The sequence below is a fragment of the Psittacula echo genome, assembly GCF_963264785.1.
Source record: "Psittacula echo genome assembly, chromosome: 6".
Lineage (NCBI taxonomy): Eukaryota > Metazoa > Chordata > Aves > Psittaciformes > Psittacidae > Psittacula > Psittacula echo.
The window spans coordinates 52,698,715-52,720,391 of record NC_137743.1 but is presented as its reverse complement, the minus strand read 5'-3'; the positions used below and the strand labels follow the sequence as shown (position 1 = coordinate 52,720,391).

At 38.5% G+C, this 21,677-nt stretch overlaps 1 protein-coding gene across 4 annotated transcripts in view; it reads left to right on the top strand.

Annotated features, from left to right (window-relative positions):
- The window catches only part of GLUD1 (glutamate dehydrogenase 1), a 33,666-nt gene extending 14,897 nt beyond the window's left edge, over nt 1-18,769 (top strand). For 3 of the 4 annotated variants that reach the window (XM_080622221.1, XM_080622224.1, XM_080622223.1), the window contains 9 exons: nt 1,295-1,389; nt 9,142-9,321; nt 11,252-11,389; nt 12,488-12,625; nt 12,738-12,818; nt 13,681-13,804; nt 15,069-15,160; nt 17,096-17,158; nt 17,866-18,769. In XM_080622221.1, the coding sequence (XP_080478347.1) occupies nt 1,295-1,389; nt 9,142-9,321; nt 11,252-11,389; nt 12,488-12,625; nt 12,738-12,818; nt 13,681-13,804; nt 15,069-15,160; nt 17,096-17,158; nt 17,866-17,985 (1,031 nt within the window). In that variant the 3' untranslated portion in view covers nt 17,986-18,769. The remainder of the gene's footprint in view (nt 1-1,294; nt 1,390-9,141; nt 9,322-11,251; nt 11,390-12,487; nt 12,626-12,737; nt 12,819-13,680; nt 13,805-15,068; nt 15,161-17,095; nt 17,159-17,865) is intronic. The other variant, XM_080622222.1, reaches the window with a different exon arrangement.
- The last annotated feature ends 2,908 nt before the right edge of the window (nt 18,770-21,677 follow it).

Genomic DNA, 21,677 nt, shown 5'->3' with positions numbered 1-21,677 from the left:
TGTAGAACTGAGAGGGCCTGGAAGGGCTAGATCACTGCGGGGTGGGGGCGAGGTACCGGTTGGTGAGCGGTTGTATTCTCTTCCTTGTTATTTCCTTTATCATTATTACTATTAGTGGTAGCAGTAGTGATTTGTGTTATACCTTAGTTATTAAACTGTTCTTATCTCAACCCGTGGGAGCTGCATTCTTTTGATTCTCCTCCCCGTCCCTCCAGAAGCGGAGGGAAGAAAGGTGGGGGGGGAAGTGGACTGCATGGTTCTGATTTACGGCCTGGGCTTAAACCACGACACTAGTTAAAGGTCTGTCATGTATTCCTGATGTCTCACTGCCCCTGGGAACGTATATCCATTTATCTGCATTTTCTTGCTCTTCAGCCAGAGTGTTTGTCATATGCTCTTCCAGCCAGAGTGTTTCTCATCTAAATTAAGCTTCTGTATAAACACACTTATTGATGTTACACGTGACTAGGGTAATACTATACACTATGGTGATTGTTAGTTCAGTGACAATTAAAATGGTTTGACTGAATCTGTCTTCACTTTTGATTCTGTGGTAGGCCAAAGCTTTCTTAAACTGTTTAAAAATAGTTAAGAAAAAAATTGGTAGAGGTAGAGATTGCACTTAAAATCTTGCTGAGCATGTCCTTCTTATCTTAAATAGGTTGGGACAATGCTAATTTTAGTTATCTAATAAAAACAGGCAGAATTTGTTCCTTCAAGGGTTTATTTAATCGAAAAAGATGTACTGTCTCTTTCTTGAAGTGGGCGGTAAAATCAAATGCGTATGCTAGAGTACAATGACTAGGAATAGCCTATCTTCAATTTTTAAACACAGTAACAAAAAGGAAATTTTAATTAAAAAGAACAAAACAAACAAAAAACCCCACCAAACCAAAACCACAACACCAAACAACCAACTGGACAAAAAAAATGCAATTAACATCATGATTTATAAAAATCATTACCTAGATAGTGCCCTTCCTGTTGTTACAGCAATGATCATCGAAAAATCCATAAATGCTTTTGATGCATTACCTTACTCTGACTTTTTATTGACAAACTGACCTTCATTTTACTGAATGGCTTGTGTGAAAAGTTGGAGGTTTTGACAGGAGTGTACTGCATGATACGGCATCTAAGGCTGAATCTGACTGTATCTGTTGGTTGCATAATAAACTGGGGATAAAACAGGAAGTTATTCTCTGCTAAGACCTGCACAGTTCCCAAGGGAGTAATGGTTGAAGATAACTATTCATGTTTGATCCTTAAAAGCCATTTTCACTGTTGCCAACAGGACCTGGTGTTGATGTGCCTGCTCCTGATATGAGCACAGGGGAGAGGGAGATGTCCTGGATTGCCGACACCTATGCCAGTACCATAGGGCACTATGTAAGTTTTGAGCAGAGGCTTTGAAGTAAAAGAGCTTTCTTAGTCTTTGCAGAAATCCTTTTATCTAGAAATTTATTACTGTGCTGCTTAACCATACAGTTTTATTTCATTATGTGGATCTAAAGGTATTCTTTCAAGCTGTAACAACTGAATTGATATGAGGTAAGGAAACCTTAGCTTAAACGGATAAGGAAAAATAGCTTTAAGGTTAATGCTTTAACAGTAGGCTAAAGTTTGTCTGATACAGTACTGATTGCAACTGTTCAGCAAAAAGAAAATACACTGGTTTTAAACATCTCATACATAGTCTAAAATTGGTTTCTATTTTTACCATTTCCTTCATTTTTTTCGTTATATATATAATGAAAAAATAGTATAATAATAATGAAAAATACAGTACTGAATATATATATGTAATATATAAATTCAGTACTATAATTACTGATTTGACATTATTAAACAATTAGTTCATAATACTTGGTATAGTCTTAAAATATGGAAATCTTTCAATTTCAGACTTTGAATTAACTGATGTTATTACATAAATGCTTGTGGTTTATTTATTACATAAATGCTTTGTGCATTCAAGAGACCATGTAAAGTAATTTAATGCTATTAGTAAAACCTGTAAAAATATTCCAAGTTTTCTGGGGTCCCCGAAAAGTAACAAGTAATTAGTGTGTACTCCAGCAAATTCTCCAAAATGTATAGCAAACAGACATTCATATAATTTTCCGCCCAGAATGCAATAGAAAAATTAAAGTTTGGGGTTTTTTTTAATATTTTTTAGTTATAGCCTTTAATCGGGCCTTTGTCTTATATTGCTGGGGTTATTTGCCAAGCCACTCTCCATAATATTCGAGAAGTCATGGCAGTTAGGTGAGGTCCCTGGTGACTGGAAATAGGGCAATATCACACTCATTTTTAAAAGAGGAAGAAAGGAGGACCCTGAGAACTACCAACCTCTCCACCTCACCTCTGCCTGGGAAGATTATGGAACAGATCCTTCTAGGAGCTATGCTAAGGCACATGGAGGACAGGGAGGTGATACAAGACAGCCAGCCTGACCAACCTAGTGGCCTTCTATGATGGAGTTACTACATCAGTGGATAAAGGAAGGCTATGGATGTTGTTTATCTGGGCTTCTGTAAATCCTTTGACGCAGTCCCCCACAGCATCCTTCTCTCTAAATTTGAGAGAGATGGATTTGATGGGTGGACTGTTCAGTAGATGAGGAACTGGCTGCATGGTTGCATCCAGATGGTAGTGGTCAATGGTCCAATGTCTGGGTGGAGATCAGTGACAAGTGACATCCTTCAGGGGTCTGTATTGGTACCAGTACTGTTTAATATCTTCATCAGCGACATAGACAGTGGGATTGAGTGTGCTGTCAGCAAGTTTGCAGATGACACCAAGCTGAGTGGTGCAGTTGATACACCCAAGGGCTGGGAGGCTATCCAGAGGGACTTGGACTCGAGGGGTGGGCCTTTGCGGATCTCATGAGGTTCAACAATTCAAGTGCAGAGTCTTGCACCTGGGTCAGAGCAACCGCTGGTATCAATACAGGCTTGGGGACGAAGGGCTCAAGAGTATCCCTGAGGAGAAGAACTTGGAGGAATTGGCTGATGAAAGATTGGACATGAGCCAGCAATGTGTGCTTTCAGCCCAGAAGGCCAATTGTATCTTGGGCTGCATCAAAAGAGCATGGCCAGCAGGTCAAGGAAAGTGGTTCTGGCCCTCTGCTCAACTCTGGAGCTCTGAAGTCCTCAGTACAGAAAAGACATGGACTTGGAGAAGGTACAGAGGAGGGCCACGGAAATGATCAAAGGGATGGAACACCTCTCCTGTGAGGAGAGGCTGCAAGAGTTGGGGTTTTTCAGCCTGAAGAAGAGAAGGCTCTAGGGAAACGTTACTGCAGCCTTTCAGTTCTTAAAAGGGGCCTATAAGAGAGATAGGGAGAGACTTTTTAGCAGGGCCTGTTGTGATGGGACGAGGGGTGATGGTCTTAAAATGAAAGAGGGGAGATGCAGGCTGGATGTGAGGAAAAAATTTTTTACAGTGGCAGTGGTGAAACACTGGAACAGCTTGTTGTCCTGGGTTCAGCAGTAGCAGTCATTTTTCTCCTTCGCAGTAGCTGGTGCAGTGCTGTGTTTTTGACTTTTGGCCTGGGAACAGCACTGATAACACTGATGTTTTTAGTTGTTGCTCAATAATGTTTACTCTCACCAAGGACTTTCTGAGTCTTATGCTCTGCCAGGGAGGAGGGGAAGCTGTGAGGAAGCAGAGACAGGACACTTGACCCAAACTAGCCAAAGAGGTATTCCATACCACAGCACATCATGCCCACTATATAAACAGGGGGCAGTTACCTGGAAGGGCTAGATCACTGCTTGGGTCGGGCTGGGTATCGGTTGGTGGCTGGTGAGCGGTTGTATTCTCTTCCCTTGTTATTTTCCTTATCATTACTATTATTGGTGGTAGCAGTAGTGGTTTTGTATTATACCTTAGTTACTGGACTGTTCTTATCTCAACCTGTGGGAGTCACATTCTTTCGATTCTCCTCCCCATCCCTCTGGGAGCGGGGAGGAAGAGGGGGATGAGCGAGTGGCTGCGTGGTTCTGGGTTGCCGGCTGGGCTTAAACCATGACAGGTCTTTTTGGCACCCAGTGTGGGGCACAAAGGGTTGAGATAACAACAGATCTGACCAGAGTGTGTCTAATCGTATTTGTGATAAGCATTTATTGTTTCTGATTAATAGTCATTTGTTACAATGCTGATTTATTGGCTCTCAAAGTTGTTGCTCTTGATCTGAGTTTCAGGATGTCGTACCTTACTTACAGCCGGTATTTGCTGTGGTAGCGTTTATGGGCTTGGGAGCTTGGGCTAAGGTTCTTGTTTCATTGTACTTTATGGTAATGACTTGTAATACAATAGACTCATTGATCATGAAACTGATCTGGCTTGCGTTCCCAGCGTGGTCACCACCTTTATACTTTGGGAGGTATATAATGGAAGTGTTTAGCAATTACACATCTTTTTTTACCTCTTCAAGTGGTCAGCCTATGAGGGAGACATTCCCTTACCTTCCCAGCCCCACCACCAGACAATTTACAGCATCATTTGAGAGTTCTGAAGGTTTTGAATGGCCTTTGGGTATCCTTGAGACCTGCCTGCTGATTGTGATGGGGATCAGCATGTTGGCACGCATACAGAGTGTGTTTTACCCAAGACCATTTCATCTGAAAAGTTAAGCAGAGTCAGATTTGGGTCTTGTCTAGGGTTAGATGACGATATAGGAGGACCAAGAGATTTTCCCCGAGGCTGGACAGCCATGAGTGGCAGGGTGTATGCGATAGTATGGGCAAGTATCTAGGTCAGTGGACCCCTCCAGTGCTTTGGAATTTCACCACTGAACAAGTGCAAAATCCAGAAAAATTAGTAAAACACTTAAATGAGGTGTGTTGTCATCCTGGTCGTACCAGAAAGGGACAAATCATGGCAACGTGCTGGGGCTTGGCCTATGCTTACAGAGCCCTGTTCAACACCATCCAGCACCTTCAAAGGGAAAAAAAACCCAGAAAAACTCACTGTTGTGGTTTAAGCCCAGCCGGCAACCCAGAACCATGCAGCCACTCGCTCCTTCCCCCCTCTTCCTACCCCGCTCCCAGAGGGATGGGGAGGAGAATCGAAAGAATGTGACTCCCACAGGTTGAGATAAGAGCAGTCCAGTAACTCAGGTATAACACAAACCACTACTGCTACCACCAATAATAATAATGATAAGAGAAATAACAAAGGAAGAGAATACAACTGCTCACCAGCCGCCGACCAATACTCAGCCCTACTGAGCAGTGATCTAACCCTTCCGAGTAATTGCCCCCGGTTTATATAGTGGGTATGATGTGCTGTGGTATGGAATACCTCCTCTTTGTTAGTTCGGGCCAGGTGTCCTATCTCTGCTTCCTCTGGGCTTCCCCTCCTCCCTGGCAGAGCATGAGACTCAAGAAAGTCCTTGGTCAGAGTAAATATTACTGAGCAACAACTAAAAACATCAGTGTTATCAGTGTTGTTCTCAGGCTGAAAGTCAAAAACACAGCACTGCACCAGCTACTACGAAGGAGAAAAATGACTGCTACTGATGAACCCAGGACACTTGTCCAGAGAGGTGGTGTATGCACCATCCCTGGAGGCATTCAGGGATGTTGTTCTGGGCAACCTGATCTGGTTCAGGATGTCTCTGCTCATTGCGGGGGGGGTTGGACCAGATGAGCTTTGAAGGTCCCTTCTAATCCAAACTATTTATGATATTTATACCTGTTTTGACTGCACCAAAAACATGACTGTTGACCAGATACTTTTGTTGTGTGCTTTTGACAGGTTGTATGAAAGAAAAATGTATTATGGACAAGTTATTTCTTAAGGGTCTACTGCCTATGCTACCCAAACTTTCTAGTTTCTCTTTCAGATGTTGTGAGCTATCCCAGCTCGTTTAAATTTTTTTTTTTTTTTTTTTTTTTTTTACTTTCTGCAATGCTTTCCGATATCTCTTGGAGAAATACTTGTTTTGTGCTGTCTAATGCCTATAACAATAGGAGGATGGGATGGCACTGGTTATTCTAGATCTGAAATGCAGTCTAAGGTATCTTACAGGGTGAGGGAGAAAGAAATGCTTGAGGGATAGGTTGCAGCATGCTGATTAGTTGAGTTAAATTACTTTTACACCGAGTTGTCTGTTAAATAGGGATATTGCTATAAAACATTATTTTCTCTTATTCACATACATAAATATTTTATTTCAAACTTTAAACTTCATAAAAAGCCAAAATGATGACTTCAACACACAGAATGGCAACTTGCTCCCTCAGTCATAACTTAAAATTACGATGTTTAAGAAAACTACTGCCTCAAAGCATTCTAAGTTTTAACATTTAACTCACTGCACTAAAATGCGTGTTTCACTGTGATACAACTGCACTGTTGTACTACAACTGACGCAGAGGGCTCACATCACATGACCTGCTTTAACATTTGCTGTATTTGTTAATAGTTCACATACAGTTTTATACAGAAACTTCAGGGGTTTTAATAGGTGGAAAGCTAAACACTGGTACAGGGGAAGATTTTTAAATGATGAATTTCTTATTCTTTCCCCTTACCATCTCAGCTTGTTGTGCAGTCCTACATATGCACATACTTCAGTGACAAAAGAAAACAAACCAACAACTACTGAGGATAAAAATACAATATGAGTTATGCCACAACAGTTTCTTATAATCTTAGACTCTCTCTGCATGGCAGTACCCAATTCTTGAAGACTAAAAAAAAAAAACCAACTAAACCCCCCCAAAAAAAATCAAAACCCCAAGAGGATTTAGATATATTTCTGAAAAGTTAATTAAAGAATTTAAATAAGGAAAAAAATCACTTTATTTTGTTGGATTGTTTGTTTGTACATGGAAGAGAGAATAGTAGCCATAGTGGAACTTTGGAACTACTGTGGTACAGAAAAGGAAGGTGAGAACCCTGGACAAGGGGAGTAACCTATCAAAACCAATTTGTAGAGCAAGATGTTCCAGATAACTATCTGGTTGAGACACCAAGAACAAAACTCAAGGTGATTAAGGAATACTAAACATACAGAAGTAACCATGGGGAAAAAAGGGAAAGGAATGAAGAGCAGAAAATGACCATGGAGCAAAAGTGAAACTAACAGTAATTAGAAAACAGGTGGAAGCTGTGCAAGGGACTACATTCAGATTACTGGAAAGATAGCTCGTCAGTGAAAGTGACCTGTCTGAGAAGTCTACAGACGTCAGAGAGTATTAGTGCAGCGTAGAAAGAAGTTAACAAACAAGCAAAAGTTCAGTGTTACAATTTTGCCAGCTAAGTTCTAATATAGAAGTCTTTAATGCTAGTCATGAGCCATTTTACAAGCTTCTCATTAAAAGCCATGGTCTTTCTTTTTCACCCAAGATGTGTTAAACATCTTTTGATTGACTTAATACCAAAGTTTTTAGAACTTTGACATTGACTGTGGTTCATATATGTGACTTTAAGAGGACCCAGACCTGCCCTCACCTCATGCTCTATTTCCTTGCCAAACCATGCAAGTCTTTAATAACTACCATGTTAACTGTTCCAGAAAATCCACCTTAAGTTGCTGGATCACTGAATTATATATAGCTGAAGTTTTTGATTAAATTCATGCTTTCCACTCTATTGTACTTCTGACACATCCAACTGACTTTTGGGACATGTGAAGGGACTTTAATAAATACAAATTATATATGGTGGGAGGCTGTATTTCTTCAAGTATTTGTAAAAGATACTTCCTCCTTTGTGAATGCATGAAGGCTAAGATGCAATTTAAGTCTGAAACAGAATGAAAACCTAAAAATAACATCAAAACACCAGGCCAAATTGTTCTAACAGACCACCACCACAGATGTTGTTTATAGTTGATACACCACCAGAGGGAGCATACAGCGTAATGAAAGCAATGCAGCCGTATTTTGGGAAACAGAATTAGGAATTTTGTGGCAAGCCCAGCATCATTTTTATTGTTTTTAAAGAGGGGTTATCTTTGGCTTTATATGTGAACTCACTGTCATTTTCAAACAATAAATAGTTTTCATTTGCATTAAGGCTCTTAAGTATCTCCTGTCATTCTGCCTCCACTAACTTTTGTCTGCTTGTTTCCTTCCTCTCACCAAGCATCTTGCCCTCACGCCACAAGCATGCAAATGCATTTGGCATAAGTAGTGGAGAGGAGGGAGCCTCCCAGTGAATATGCGGTTGGTGGAACAGAAACCCATCCGGCTGCTGGCAGACTCATTTCAGTGGATTCTCTTTCATCCCTAAACTTTTACTTGTATTGGTGGCCAAGTCAACTGTGTGACTGTGCTCCCAGGGTGTGGGAGCATGGGAACCAGTGGTGACAGAAGAGGGAGACCCAAACAGTGTCTAGTTTGGAAGTAGTTGTTCAAGTTATTAATTTCAATTTGAAAAATTAGCACTGGTTTTAAATAGTCTGTTTTATCTTGGCTAGCTGTCTAGCATTTGGAAAGTTTAATTTTATTACCACCAAATTAAGGATAGAGGCTTGATTATATGTCGCTTTTTTGAATAAACATACTAAATACTTCTCTGACTTTTCCATATGACCAGTGTATTGTAGATTTTCCTCTAACATCAAACATCCCTGTATTCTGACAGCAGGATGGTTGGCCAGTATTGTTGTTTCAAAATAACTGAATTTAGTATAAAGGAACACTAAGCATTTTAAAGATGATTAAAAACCAGTCCAAGATATGTCTGAGCACTTTTAAAGATTAAAATATCAAGAAAAATTACAACAATCATGCCTGTAATAGGAGCTAATTTTGAGAAACATACCCAAAAAGCTTTTTCAGTTGTCAAGTCTGCTTATTGCTAACAGTACAACATAGATATCACCATAATTAACTAAGTACAGGCTGAAGTGAAGTGAACATATACACTTTAATACAATGAAAAATTACAGAACATATCCAATACTGCATTACACAACTTTCCTGACAGCTACTAGAGTACTTCTGAGGTGTTCACGCAAACTGAGGAAGGAAATAATCTTTACAAGCTAAATGTATATAGACTATAACATGTTCTGACTCATGATTCCTGTTCGTCCTTGTCTCTAAAGTGTACAAAACTTCTAGTTCTAGTTGTTCTTTGATTAATTCCACAGCTCACAAGTCCTTCACTGTTTTACAGGATATTAATGCACATGCATGTGTAACTGGTAAACCCATCAGCCAGGGTGGAATCCATGGACGTATTTCTGCAACTGGGCGTGGTCTCTTCCATGGAATTGAAAATTTCATCAATGAAGCATCATATATGAGTATATTAGGAATGACTCCTGGATTTGGAGATAAAACATTTGCTGTTCAGGTAACTTTTTTCCTCAACTGTTGGGAAAAAGTAGTAAACAAATTTCCAGTGGAGCTGCTTTTAAAAAGGGCTATAGCAGTAAATCCTGTTAAGGTTTTACCACTTCCAAGTTAACCTTTACTCTCAAACTTTAAAAACACCTTTCAAGCGACGCAGGTGCCCTTTATTTTGGACTATTTTTAAAAAACTGAACTTCCAATTGCGCTTTATAGGCACAAAGCCCAAGTCTCCAGTCTTTATAAATATAGGCTGCAAGAACAAAGTGAAATACTATTACAGGAGCTCTTTAAACTAAGGCATTGCACGCATTTTAATGAGCTGTGACGCTGTTTCTGCCTACACACAATTCGTTGCACTGTTTTGTAATAAAACATTTTAGGGAGAGAAGGAATTGAGGGTTATGTTTTTGTTCCACTTTGGGATGAGCAGTTGGAAAAGTAGAAACCAATACCTTATAGAATCATAGAATAGTTAAGGTTGGAAAGGACCTTTAAGATCATCTAGTTCCAACCCCCCTGCCATGGGTAGGGACACCCCACACTAAACCATGCCACCCAAGGCCTCATCCAACCTGGCCTTGAACACCGCCAAGGATGGAGCATTTACAACCTCCCTGGGCAACCCATTCCAGTGCCTCACCACACTCTCAGTAAAGAATTTCTTCCTTATATCCAATCTAAACTTCCCCTGTTTAAGTTTGAACCCGTTACCCCTTGTCCTGTCACTACAGTCCCTGATGAATAGTCCCTCCCCAGCATCCTTGTAGACATAAGTCTTTGGTGTTCATAAGACCTCAGGATTTATGTAGTTGAATTTTGGAGGGGTTTGGTATTCAGTAATACGCATTATCATTCTTAAAATTTCAAAGAAATAACTTTTTCTGTCCGGCTTCAAACAGCATGTTAAATGGAGGATCTGAGAGATTGCTTTGTTGTTTTCAATGCATTATTGGTTAAATATAGTTCAGTAATCGTAACCTCCAAATTGTCTTCTAGTTACCCAGTGGGCTGAAACATCTCTGCCCTTCACAGACCCATCAGCACATTCATCTCTCTGCACTTTGGCATTTTCATGCCTGGCAGAGAGCTACCAACAGGCGCTTAGGCATAGCTTAGACTGAAGACATGGCCATAAGAACAGCTAAACATAATTGGAGCTGTGTTCTACAGGAAGTTAATATTCAGCTTTTCTCCAGCATAGAATTTTACTACAAACTTTAGACATGGATCGTATGACCTTTTGGTCTGCCACCTGTGTTCCTTTACTTTCAGAATATTGAATAATGGTCTGGAATTAGGTTTAGGTGTAAAACATGCTAATGAAATGCAAGATTATCTGAATTTAAATTTGGGGGAATATGTTTTGTACAGGACCATTTCAGAAATGTATTAGAAATTACATAGTTCCTACTAGGTTATATGATTTAATGTGAAGAATTAATGATGTTCTTGTTTAATGCTTTGCATCGTGGGATGGTTTTACACTTATAAGCCCTCATTACCCAAATTAAATGAATATTTAGTTTATTTCTTGGCCTGAAAACATTAGTCAAACCTTTGAATCATCATACAAAAATCCATGAATCCCTCTGGAACAGTGCTTGTTATGAAATACACTTAATTTTCTTATGTCAATAAACATCATAGTTTTGGCACTTTTGTAGTAGCATTAGTGCTTCCTTTCTGTATTTCCAGTATAAAAAACATAGCAACTGTACACTGCTGGCTACCATGCAGAATTTCTACAATGATATTCAGACTGGAATAGAATGTGTGTAGATTTCTTCCATCTTTCTTATACACATCATCTGATGCCAAGATATGCCAGTAGATGAACTATTTAAAACTATTCAAAGCTATATAAGCCTTAGCAGTAATCATAATTTTAGCTGAAGGTTTAACTGCTTTTTCCTTTCTCTTTCCACCTATAGGGATTTGGTAACGTGGGCTTGCATTCTATGAGATACTTGCATCGTTTTGGAGCGAAATGTGTTGCTGTTGGAGAGTTTAATGGTTCTATCTGGAATCCTGATGGGATTGACCCAAAGGAACTAGAAGATTACAAATTGGTATGAAACTTAGCTGAGCAGAGTTTCATTTTTGTCGGCTTTGTAAGTACATAGGATGAGTGTAGACAGGTGTTAATTTGTGATATTTAAATCATGCTGCAATTAGTACTTATAAAATGGCTTAGGAATGCTGATTCTTTTGGCTTTCTCCTTATACCCAATATGAATGCCTGTGGTACTTTTCTTTACCCTTTGACCTGACTCTCAGAAAAATGGCAAAGGCTTGCATGTGGGCAGGCTAATTACTTTGGTTTCAGAATTGGAATTCATGATTATTTTGCCTTTCTTATTACTAAAATAGGAAGGATGTCTGAAGGAACCGGAGCAAAAAGGTTCCTGAAGGATTGCTGACTGAGAATCACAAGCATATGGACATTAAAGACTTCAAAGTGCACTTTTACTGCTTCTTACTTATTGATTGTTTCTGTAAAAATGAAAGCCTGTCTGTCAGTGTGACGTGGGATATGTAGTTTATAATGAAAACTGGATATGGTCTTTTTATTTCAGTTTCAAAGTGAAGCAGACTTGAGGGAACTGTTCACAGGCACGAAAATGTGATCTTTTACTTAGTTTCTAAGGATGCATCTTCTTTTACATAGGGAGAATTCGAACCCCTTTCTCAAAAGAATGAAAAGATTCTGTTGCTAAACAAAGGTTATCATTGTAGTACTGAATTTTAAAATTGTACTTTTAAATTTTATGTGACGCAACTTAGCGTGTGTGTAGCAGAGTGGCGGGTCATTTCAGTTGTTTGAAAACTATTGTATTAGCCATGTATTTTAAGAGTTGAGGGACTTTTTTTTTTTTGTTTGCTTGTTTTGTTGGGAATTTTTGTTTTGTTTAAATAATCCAGAGCCCAAATAGTTATCAGTGTCTTTGGCCAGAGAGCAGTTGTGCCTCAGTCATGGGAAATTTGACTGTTATCCAAGCTTTGTAGCTTGCTTTTTTTATGTCTAATCTAAGTAAGGGTAGGAATTACTTTATATGCTGTCTTTTTAGTACTGTTGTTTCTCCCTTCTTTCAAAACAGAAAGTTAAAAGAAGGGAAGGAAGGCAAACGAGTACACACACACACTAAAAACTTGTTTTCTTCAAACAGCAACACGGGACAATCATGGGCTACCCTAAAGCACAGACACTTGAGGGCAGCATTCTGGAAATAGACTGTGACATTCTTATCCCTGCTGCCAGCGAGAAGCAGTTGACTAAGGCCAATGCTCACAAGGTTAAAGCGAAAGTAAGTTGGAGAGTTCAAATGCAAATGAAAAATAGAGAAGGCCTGTTTAAATACTACTACTAAATAATCAGCATGGTCAGAAACAGAGTTACTCTGCTGTGATTCCTTTCAGATTATTGCTGAAGGTGCTAATGGGCCTACAACTCCTGAAGCTGACAAAATCTTCTTGGAGCGGAATATCATGGTTATCCCTGTAAGGTTCTATTCTGACCTTTGATTTTCATTACAAGGGCATTATTTTTATGAATTGTAGCAAGATGCTGTTTATTGAAGGCTTTTATTAATAGCCATTCATTCTCTTCGAGTGGCTTTTAACAACTGATGTCTAGGAAATGGGTATCAATGTTGCTTAAGATTGCTACTAATTACTTAAAGATCTTACTGCACCTGTAAATGACCAAAGATAGCTATTACATGAAGTCTACACATTTGAAAGAGAGAGCAGCCCACAAGTAGTTCTTAAATCTGTCATCTTGCATTTTGGAGTGTTAGCTGACATTTGATCAACTAGTCCACCAAACAAAGGGAGAAGGCAGAGTAAAAACACTGGCCAATTTGTATGTAAACACTGTGTCTCTGGGTGATATTCTGACAGAAGTATGTATTGTAGATTGTGAGAGTAAATGTTACCTATAGTGATAATCTGGAAGAATAAGACCTATTCAGGTATAATGGTAATATTTTCCTGGAGAAAGGGTGTCCTGATCAAGTGATATTGATAGGAAGAGTGGCTGATCTTCAACCTTTACTCACTGAAATGGCCTAAGAATGCCCTAATTTTCTTGATTAAAAACTTGTGTTAAAATAAAAGAAAGCAATCAAGCACACCTGAACTTTGTGTTCTAAAGTCAAATTCTCTACTAAATAAGTAGAAGTAACCCCTGGACTGCAGAAGAAAGAAAGTGTAGTAATGTAAAAGTAGCAACTGGATCATTTTCTGTACTGCGGTTTAAACTAATACTTTGTACATAATACTTCTATTTGCTTTTGCTTAACACAATAAAGCTGTCTTTGTCACATGGTCACAATTCAAGATATTTACTATTTCTGTGCAGGATCTTTATCTGAATGCTGGGGGTGTAACAGTATCATATTTTGAATGGCTGAAAAACTTGAACCACGTCAGTTATGGCCGCTTGACTTTTAAATATGAAAGGGATTCAAACTACCACTTGCTCAGTAAGTCCTCAGTTCCGCTTTAGCTCAGTGTTTAATTAATAGATTGGACTAGCAAACACCAAATGTGGGAGAAAGAAATACAGAACTATTTTGAATTCACTGCAGTTTCTCACAAATCTGTTGCTGCGTACTGAAGAGTAAGATTTCACAGGTTAACTGACTTACAACTCTAATGACTTAAGTTAAATGCATAATTTTTTCAGTTATCTTTTAATTAATAAAAGTGATGCTTTCCTCAGTTTTGTGAAAATATTGAACTCAGGCCACTTATGTGAAATATTTATTACTTCTTAAGGGATGTCTTTGAGTTGTACACTTGGTATTTGAGACGTATTCAAAGTTTTAGTGGGTAACATTGTTCTGCTTGTATGACAATAGAGGATTTCTGTAAATGGCAATAATATAATTGGTACAGCACTGTAAATCTGCTTGTGGCCTACAGCTCCACTTAAAGTCATTCTGTGCTTCTCAGTTTCTGGGCCAGAATACCAATTACATGGCTAGAGGAAGCTTAATGGAGAAGAACTGCAGGATATAGCTCTCTTTTAAACAATATTTTGTAGAAAATACATGAGAATCTTGGGATATTGGACGTGACAAAACATACATCTGAGTATTCTTTTAATATAACCTTTTCTTATAAATGATACCTTTCAAGGTGTTTCTGAAGCAGTTGAGGGTTATGGTAACTCTCATTTAAACCACTTTCTTAACTTCAGGATTGTGTCATCTGAAATACTCTGATGCTGTTTAGGAAACCATACTAATTAGATTTCGTGAATTGAAATAAATACCAATTCAAAATACCAGAGCATGTCCGAAGGGAAAAAACTAAAATTGCACATCAGCTTTTTTCTTAGCAAGTATTGTGTATATGCAAAGTGCAATAGGAGATAATTAATGGATCTATAAGTTCAAGAAATATTTTGTCTAATGCTGTCTATCAAGTTAGAAAAGTTAATCCAGATTGTTCTATCAGCTTTATGAGATTAGAGAAGTGGGATCAGTAAATCCACAGTTGTTTGCCATGTGACTATACTGTAGATATAATACTTCTACTATTGGAGACATTCAGCTACATGAAGAAAAATCAACATCTTCCTTTTTCTTAGAAAACAAAAATAAGATTAATCGCTTTGCCCCTAGTCCCTGTGGTCTGCATTTCACATCATTGAATGCTGAAGGTTCTCGGGTCAGCTTCTTTATTAGGAAGCACATTCCTTTCTTTGTCAGTTAAATTGCCTCTGTTTTTTTTTCTTTCTAGTGTCTGTTCAGGAAAGCTTGGAAAGAAAATTCGGGAAACATGGTGGAACTATTCCAGTTGTGCCTACAGCAGAATTTCAAGATAGGATATCGGTAAGTAGTAGCTGCTTGGTTTTTTTGTTATTGTAGATGTATTCTGACGTTATAACTGTAATCTACATTTTACCATTACTTTTATTACCATTTATCTCCATTTACCGTAGCTATCATGGAGATTTTTTCCTCAAGCAAGGCATTAGTACATAGTTAGCCTGATGACAAAACAAATAAGCAGCAAATGATCTGAAGTGCTTAGGAATACTGGAAGTAAGCTATTTTTAATTTCTTTTACTTGAGGCCATGGAAAGTAGTCAGAAATACCCCTCTAACATTACCAGAATTTGTTTGGAGATCTTGTTGATGTAGTTTGGCAAGATTTCCAAACAACTTTCAGTAGGATCTCACACTACAGACAGTTTTATACACTGTAACTCTGTAACTCCACATTAATACAGATAAGAGCTGGGTGAAAAATTGTAAAATGTTCCTTTAAGACTGAGTTAATGGACAAAGAAATGTCAGGTGAAATTCATTGTTATCTTATGTGTAGCAATACCTGGTGAGGAAATTTTAATATAAAATGTTGGGTTGTGAGCTCATCTCGAGATAATGATAAAATACAAGCTTAGAAATCCATAGCAATCAAAAAGCAAATCCAGCATTAGGAATGGTTCTGAAGGGAAAAGAATATGACTGACTAATGATGCCACAATATAAATACAAAGCGTATCTGCCTTCTGAATACTGCATGCAGGTTAAGTCTCTGTATCTTCTAATACTGTAGATGTGGAAGAAGTTCAGAGTAAGATCACAGAATGATCAAAGATACAGAAGGTGCTCATACATGGAACAATGGTCCATGTCCTATTGGCCGGAAGTAGTCCCAGGGTGAAGACAGTAATCTATGGAATGAGTGATGTGAAAATAGATGGGTATGGGTAGATTCTTCATTGTAAGGAATGATGAACAAGAATGAGGTGTGTTCAAACAAGGCCAACAGAGTGAGGTGCAGAATGACGGACAGGGGATGGTTCCTAGCACAGCAGACAGTTAAGATGTGTAATACTCTGTCAAGGGATATATGGCAGCTAACAGGATCTGTAGGTTTGGTTCTTTAAACACAAGTTCAGGAGGTGGGACAGATGACTGGGGGAAAAACTCCAGTGAGTTGTGAAAATTATTAACCCGTGTTTCCTCAGGAAGAAATCAGAGGAAATGTGTGTAAACTCGGACCACTGTTAGATGATAGAAATAGACTTTAGCCTGACCCATATGATGTTTTCATAAATGTTAGGCTGAACAAATAGCATGGTAAATACGTTCTGTGGCTTAAAGCGGTTGCTGTGATCTCTTAAGCACAAGCCATAAAAACTGCCCAGGTAATTTCTATATCCAGTCTAAATTGGTATTTGAGGGAAAGCATGTATTTTGTGAAGCCAGGTCTCAAATTATGATAAATTACAGCAGTTGCCATGATGGAAGGTTTAGACTGATAGTCATCCTAGTACAGGTTATCATCAATTATTTATTGTTCTGTGTTTTTACATTTTAGTAGGAACAAAGTTATTCTGGAGTTGCTCAGGGCTAATACAATGTTGAGTATATGAATTGGGGATCCATGCACTTCCTAAAATATAACTGGCTTCAAAACAATTGCAGGTAGCCTCTATAGATTATTGACTCTTGGGAGCTTCTTTGTTTAACTCTTACTGTGTGTTCTGAAGGCTGAAAACAGTAGTTATAACATCAATAAAAAATGTTAGCGGTATGGATCTAGAAGCTAGGTATACAAAAGTCTTCAGTGCTTACTTGTGAGGTTTTAGAATTGAATTGACCATAATCAGCTCTTCAAGTAATACGGTAAAGGTGATTCTTACACCAGTCATTAGAAGAATATGAGCAAGCAAGCTTCAGTAATTGTCCCTAATACACAACTAGTGCCTTTTTGTGTTTTGGATTAAACCCCAATTTTCTTCCCTGTTGTTGTAGGGTGCATCTGAGAAAGACATTGTCCACTCTGGTTTGGCTTATACAATGGAGCGTTCTGCCCGGGTAAATATTACATTAGTAAATATGCTTGTAGGAAAAAGAACTTACATGACTTTGCATAAGTTTTTGAATGGATTATACAGATTTTTTTTTTGCAATTAAAGGAAGAAACAGTTCATGATAATGGAAGACACTGTGAGTATGAGGTGAAGGTATTTCTCCTCTGTGCTGGAATGGTCAACTTTATCTGGATATATTAAATATTGGAGACTAATCATAGAATAGTTAGGGTTGGAAAGGACCTTAAGATCATTTAGTTCCAACCCCCAAATAATGAATAATATATGAAATCATGAAATATTTTCTAGTAGAAGCTGTAGTAATTAGAAACTTTTTCACTGTTCTCTTGTACCTGCCTAAGCGTACCTAAGACTGCTTTACTTTACCATCAGCAGTTTTAGATTAATCCCTTTATGCAGTATTTTTAATTAACGAGGCAAAGACTGCTTGAAACACCTTGTTTCTTCCTGTATCTGAGGTACACATGGATCCAAGACATGAAAAGGTGCAATGTAGTAATCTGGAAAAGATTTTCTTCCCCTTCATATCTCAGTTGTAAGGGTAATCAAGAAATTTTAAAATTGATCCACAAAGGATCAGAGCTCTGATACCAATCTAGCAGCTCTTTATAACTTGGATCCTCCAAGCAAAGTCTAATTTAGTTCTGTAGAGAAACTTGCAGAAATCACAATTAACCTTTTCTGTTTCAGCAAATCATGCGTACTGCCATGAAGTACAACCTGGGTCTGGACCTGAGAACAGCTGCCTATGTCAATGCAATTGAGAAAGTCTTCAAAGTGTACAATGAGGCTGGCCTGACCTTTACATAAATAAGCCATTACCGCTCCTTGTTGTATCCCGTCCCTCTTGCTGTTAATGTACCCTCTTCTTGAGAAAGCTTATCACAAGTTTACATGTAACCATAAAATTTTCTTTTCTTCTGACATTATAGTGGATTCTATTCTCAATTAGTTTCAGTCCAGAGTAGTCTTTTTTACAATAAAAATCCATGGATTAGGAAATTGTATACAAGTATGTATCTGAAGATAACAACTCATCTGCACTTGTGGGGGCCATTCTGGGTATTTCGCCTACAAACAAAATGGTACATTTCATGTATGAAAGAGTGGTCTTGCCACCTGAGCCACTTGTCAGACTTCAGATCAGATACTGTACTAGATGAGCACTTAGCTCATTATTACTTCATGCACTTTTGTTTAAAGATGTAATTTTGGCTTCGGCACTTTCAGTAAGGCCTTTTATGATCAATGCTGTGGCATTGTCAAGGGAAGAATGGGCCTCTAGCAGGGATTAACTTTGATAAGAGTCTAATTTTTATTTGTAGTGAAGCTTCAGGCCTGATTCTCTTTAGGCAATGTATTTTCTTTAACTGTGCTGCTGTTATAGGACTGCCTTTTATTGCTTGTTCGAACTAGCTTGACTATCACCATGAAGTACATAGAGGTGGCAAACTAATATTTTTATAAGCTGAAACTATTGAGCAACTTTAGTTACATTTTTAATCAAGTATCTACATAACTGTTCTGACCGTAGGTTTTGGTTTGTTTGTTGTTGGGATTTTTTTGTTGTTGTTGTTGGCTTTTTTTTTTTTTTTAAGAAAAGAGGTAGTCTGAACTTGGTAAGCAATCATACTTAGGGTTTTTGGAATTCTTTTGCAGTCTTCAGGGCTTTCTGAAAATTAGATAGTGCCTCAGTGAACAACTAAAGTGAAACTGAACCAAGAAATCATTGGCCAAACTACAGAGGAACTAGAATGCTGCTATAAACTTCATCACTGTCTTAACACACACAGCCTGTTTTGTGGTTTTGGATTGTTGGGTTTGTTGGGTGGTTTTTTTTTTTTTTTTTTGTCATCGGGAGGTCTTGAAAGTTTTGAACATATTAGAGTACAACAAAATGGACCTCAACACAGTACTGGATCAAGCACAGTTTTTAGAGTGTAAGGCTTTTGTCCTGTGGAGTCCCCTTGAAGTGCCAGATGTTATTTATGTAATGAATATGAATGTTTTTTTTAAAAGACAACTAGTCCCTCCCAGAAACTCATGCTTTTTTTCTAACTACTTTGTAACTGCATGACATAACCTGGAGAGAAGAGCAGTTATTAAAAAAAGTTAACCTTTCCAAACCTCCTATGCTGGTGTATTACTGTTTTCTATTTCATGCAATAGCTTTCTGTAGTTACAATCAATCTTCACAGCACACTTGTTTATTCATTACATGCCTACTGGTAAGATACCTTTTCTGGGTTATCCTAACGGGCTCACTAATACAGATGTCTCTTAAACTTGCCTGTCAGCAAAACTTTTGAAATTGGATATGTTTGGTAAGTCATTCCAGGTCTTTACTGTGTCCTCTCAAATTTGTGTGAAGAACTATTCTTGTAGCTAGCATGGAGCAATAAACCTGTGTGATGCATTTAATTAGTGGCTTACTCTATCGTATATGCTGATAGCCAGGGTTATAAAAGTACTGCAGATCACTTAAGTGCAATGTGTATATATGCTGGCATTTATTTAAAATAAACAAACAAAACAAAAAAAACCCCACATTTTGAGAATGAAAGAATTGCAGTGATCAAGGTGTGTAGCTCTAAACATGAGATCTGTATCTTGGAACATATTTTGCAGGGCAGTTTTTATGCAAACATTTATTAGATAGTAAAATGAAACTAAGATTTTAACTATCACACTGTGACAATTTGTAACCTACTTCCACCAAAACTTGGAGGCTAAAACCTAATAAATAAGTACTTGTATTATTGAAAAGAGAAATAATCTTAAAAGCTGAGCTGCATTATCTGTCAGCAAAGTTGTCAAAAGCAAAGTGCAGTAGCAGTAGAGAGACTTGGCTAATTTACTGTTCTTCCTCTCTCTAGCTAGTAAAGCACCTCTGTTCTGGCTGTGCAGACCTTAAAAATGGGACCTTTTCAGTGTCAAGAGCATATGGAAAGCCGGCATAGATAGCTAACCAGGATATTTTCAACCTCCTACCCACTTTGAAGGGGAAAAAAGCCACAAAAGCTGCATAATGCCCAAGTTCCCCTATTCATTAACATCTTACATTCTTGTACACCCACAAGCTAACACTTCTTTTCCCAGGATGTTTGAAAGAAAGCAAACCCACCACCTGGCATGATTTTAGCTAATCCAGAGATGAGCCCTTAAGGTTGACTGAATTTCTCCTCAACCAACTTGATTGCAATGGTTAGACCAAACTACTTGGGGAATGCTCTCTTTGCATAGACGTACCCCTCCACTAGTGGTGTCTTCCAGCTGAGAACACAGTCACTACTTGTATTCACTTACATGTAACTAGATGCTCACCAAGCTTGGGTGCTTGTCAGTGAGCCAGTCGGTACTGGATGTTAGATTTGAACAGAGATTTGAAACTGCTCTGAACCATACCTACTACATAGAGCAAAATGCATCCTTAACATAGCAGGTGCTTGTAATCTCTCATGCTGATTATGCAGACAGTTTGTGTTGAACAGGATCTCCACCAGTACTCCACAGCTGCAACTGAATTTCATAAGGATGACAACTACGATGCTCAGGGTTACATGCTGCCTGCAAACTACTAAATGCAAAATATCTCTATTATACAGAAGAACAAGTAGAACAATCACTTTTTTTATCCCAGCAAGGAACTTGGTACTATGCCTGTATTCACTGATGACAACTGAAAAGAAACACATCAGAAAGGAGTGTTGGAGCAACAGTAATTCTTGCTGATGCCAAGTAAGTGACCTCTAAATTATTCTATTAGGAACTGGTGAGTCTGAAGTATGATTCTAAGATCTCATTCAAAGCTCATGTGCATGCAGGGTGTTTTTGATACTTTAGCTTTTTTGTTCAGTTGGGGTGGGGTTTTTTGTTCTTGTTTTGTGTGGCTTGGGTTTTTGTTTGGCTTGAGTTTTGTGTGTGTGTTTTGGTGGTTGGTTGGTTTTTTAACAGCCCAGAGAGCTCAGTTCTCATTCTTTCAGCTTCTGCTTGATTCAGTGCATCTGTGCCATCTGTGTGTTTAACAGAAGCCTTGTAAATGTCATAAATGACTCTATTGTCATACTGTGTGCTTCATTACGCATCAGTACCTTGCTGTGCTGTTGAAGCTGTACCAGTGATCCAGCTCAGGCAGTGTTAAGCAGTTAGTGGTAAGCTAGGTGCTCTGCTAGCAGTAATGCATCACTGTTGTTAGCATCAGTTTGAGTATCACAGTGCTAGTGTTCAGCAGTTATGTGTCCCTTAAACACACTTGAGTCTTCATCAGCACAGTAGCTAATTGCAATTTTACAGATAAGACCAGAGGTACAAGCACAGTCACAGAAGTACACAGGTACTTAACCTTGTCTTGAAATGGGCGTTGGGTGCTCAGCTTGAGAGACTTGCGCTCACACATGGTCATGACTTACACTCAATGAAAGGATGAGAAATACCAGCTGTGAAGTCCTTGACTTTACATTGTGCTTACTCTGAGCCACCCCTTACCTCATCAGGAAGGGTTT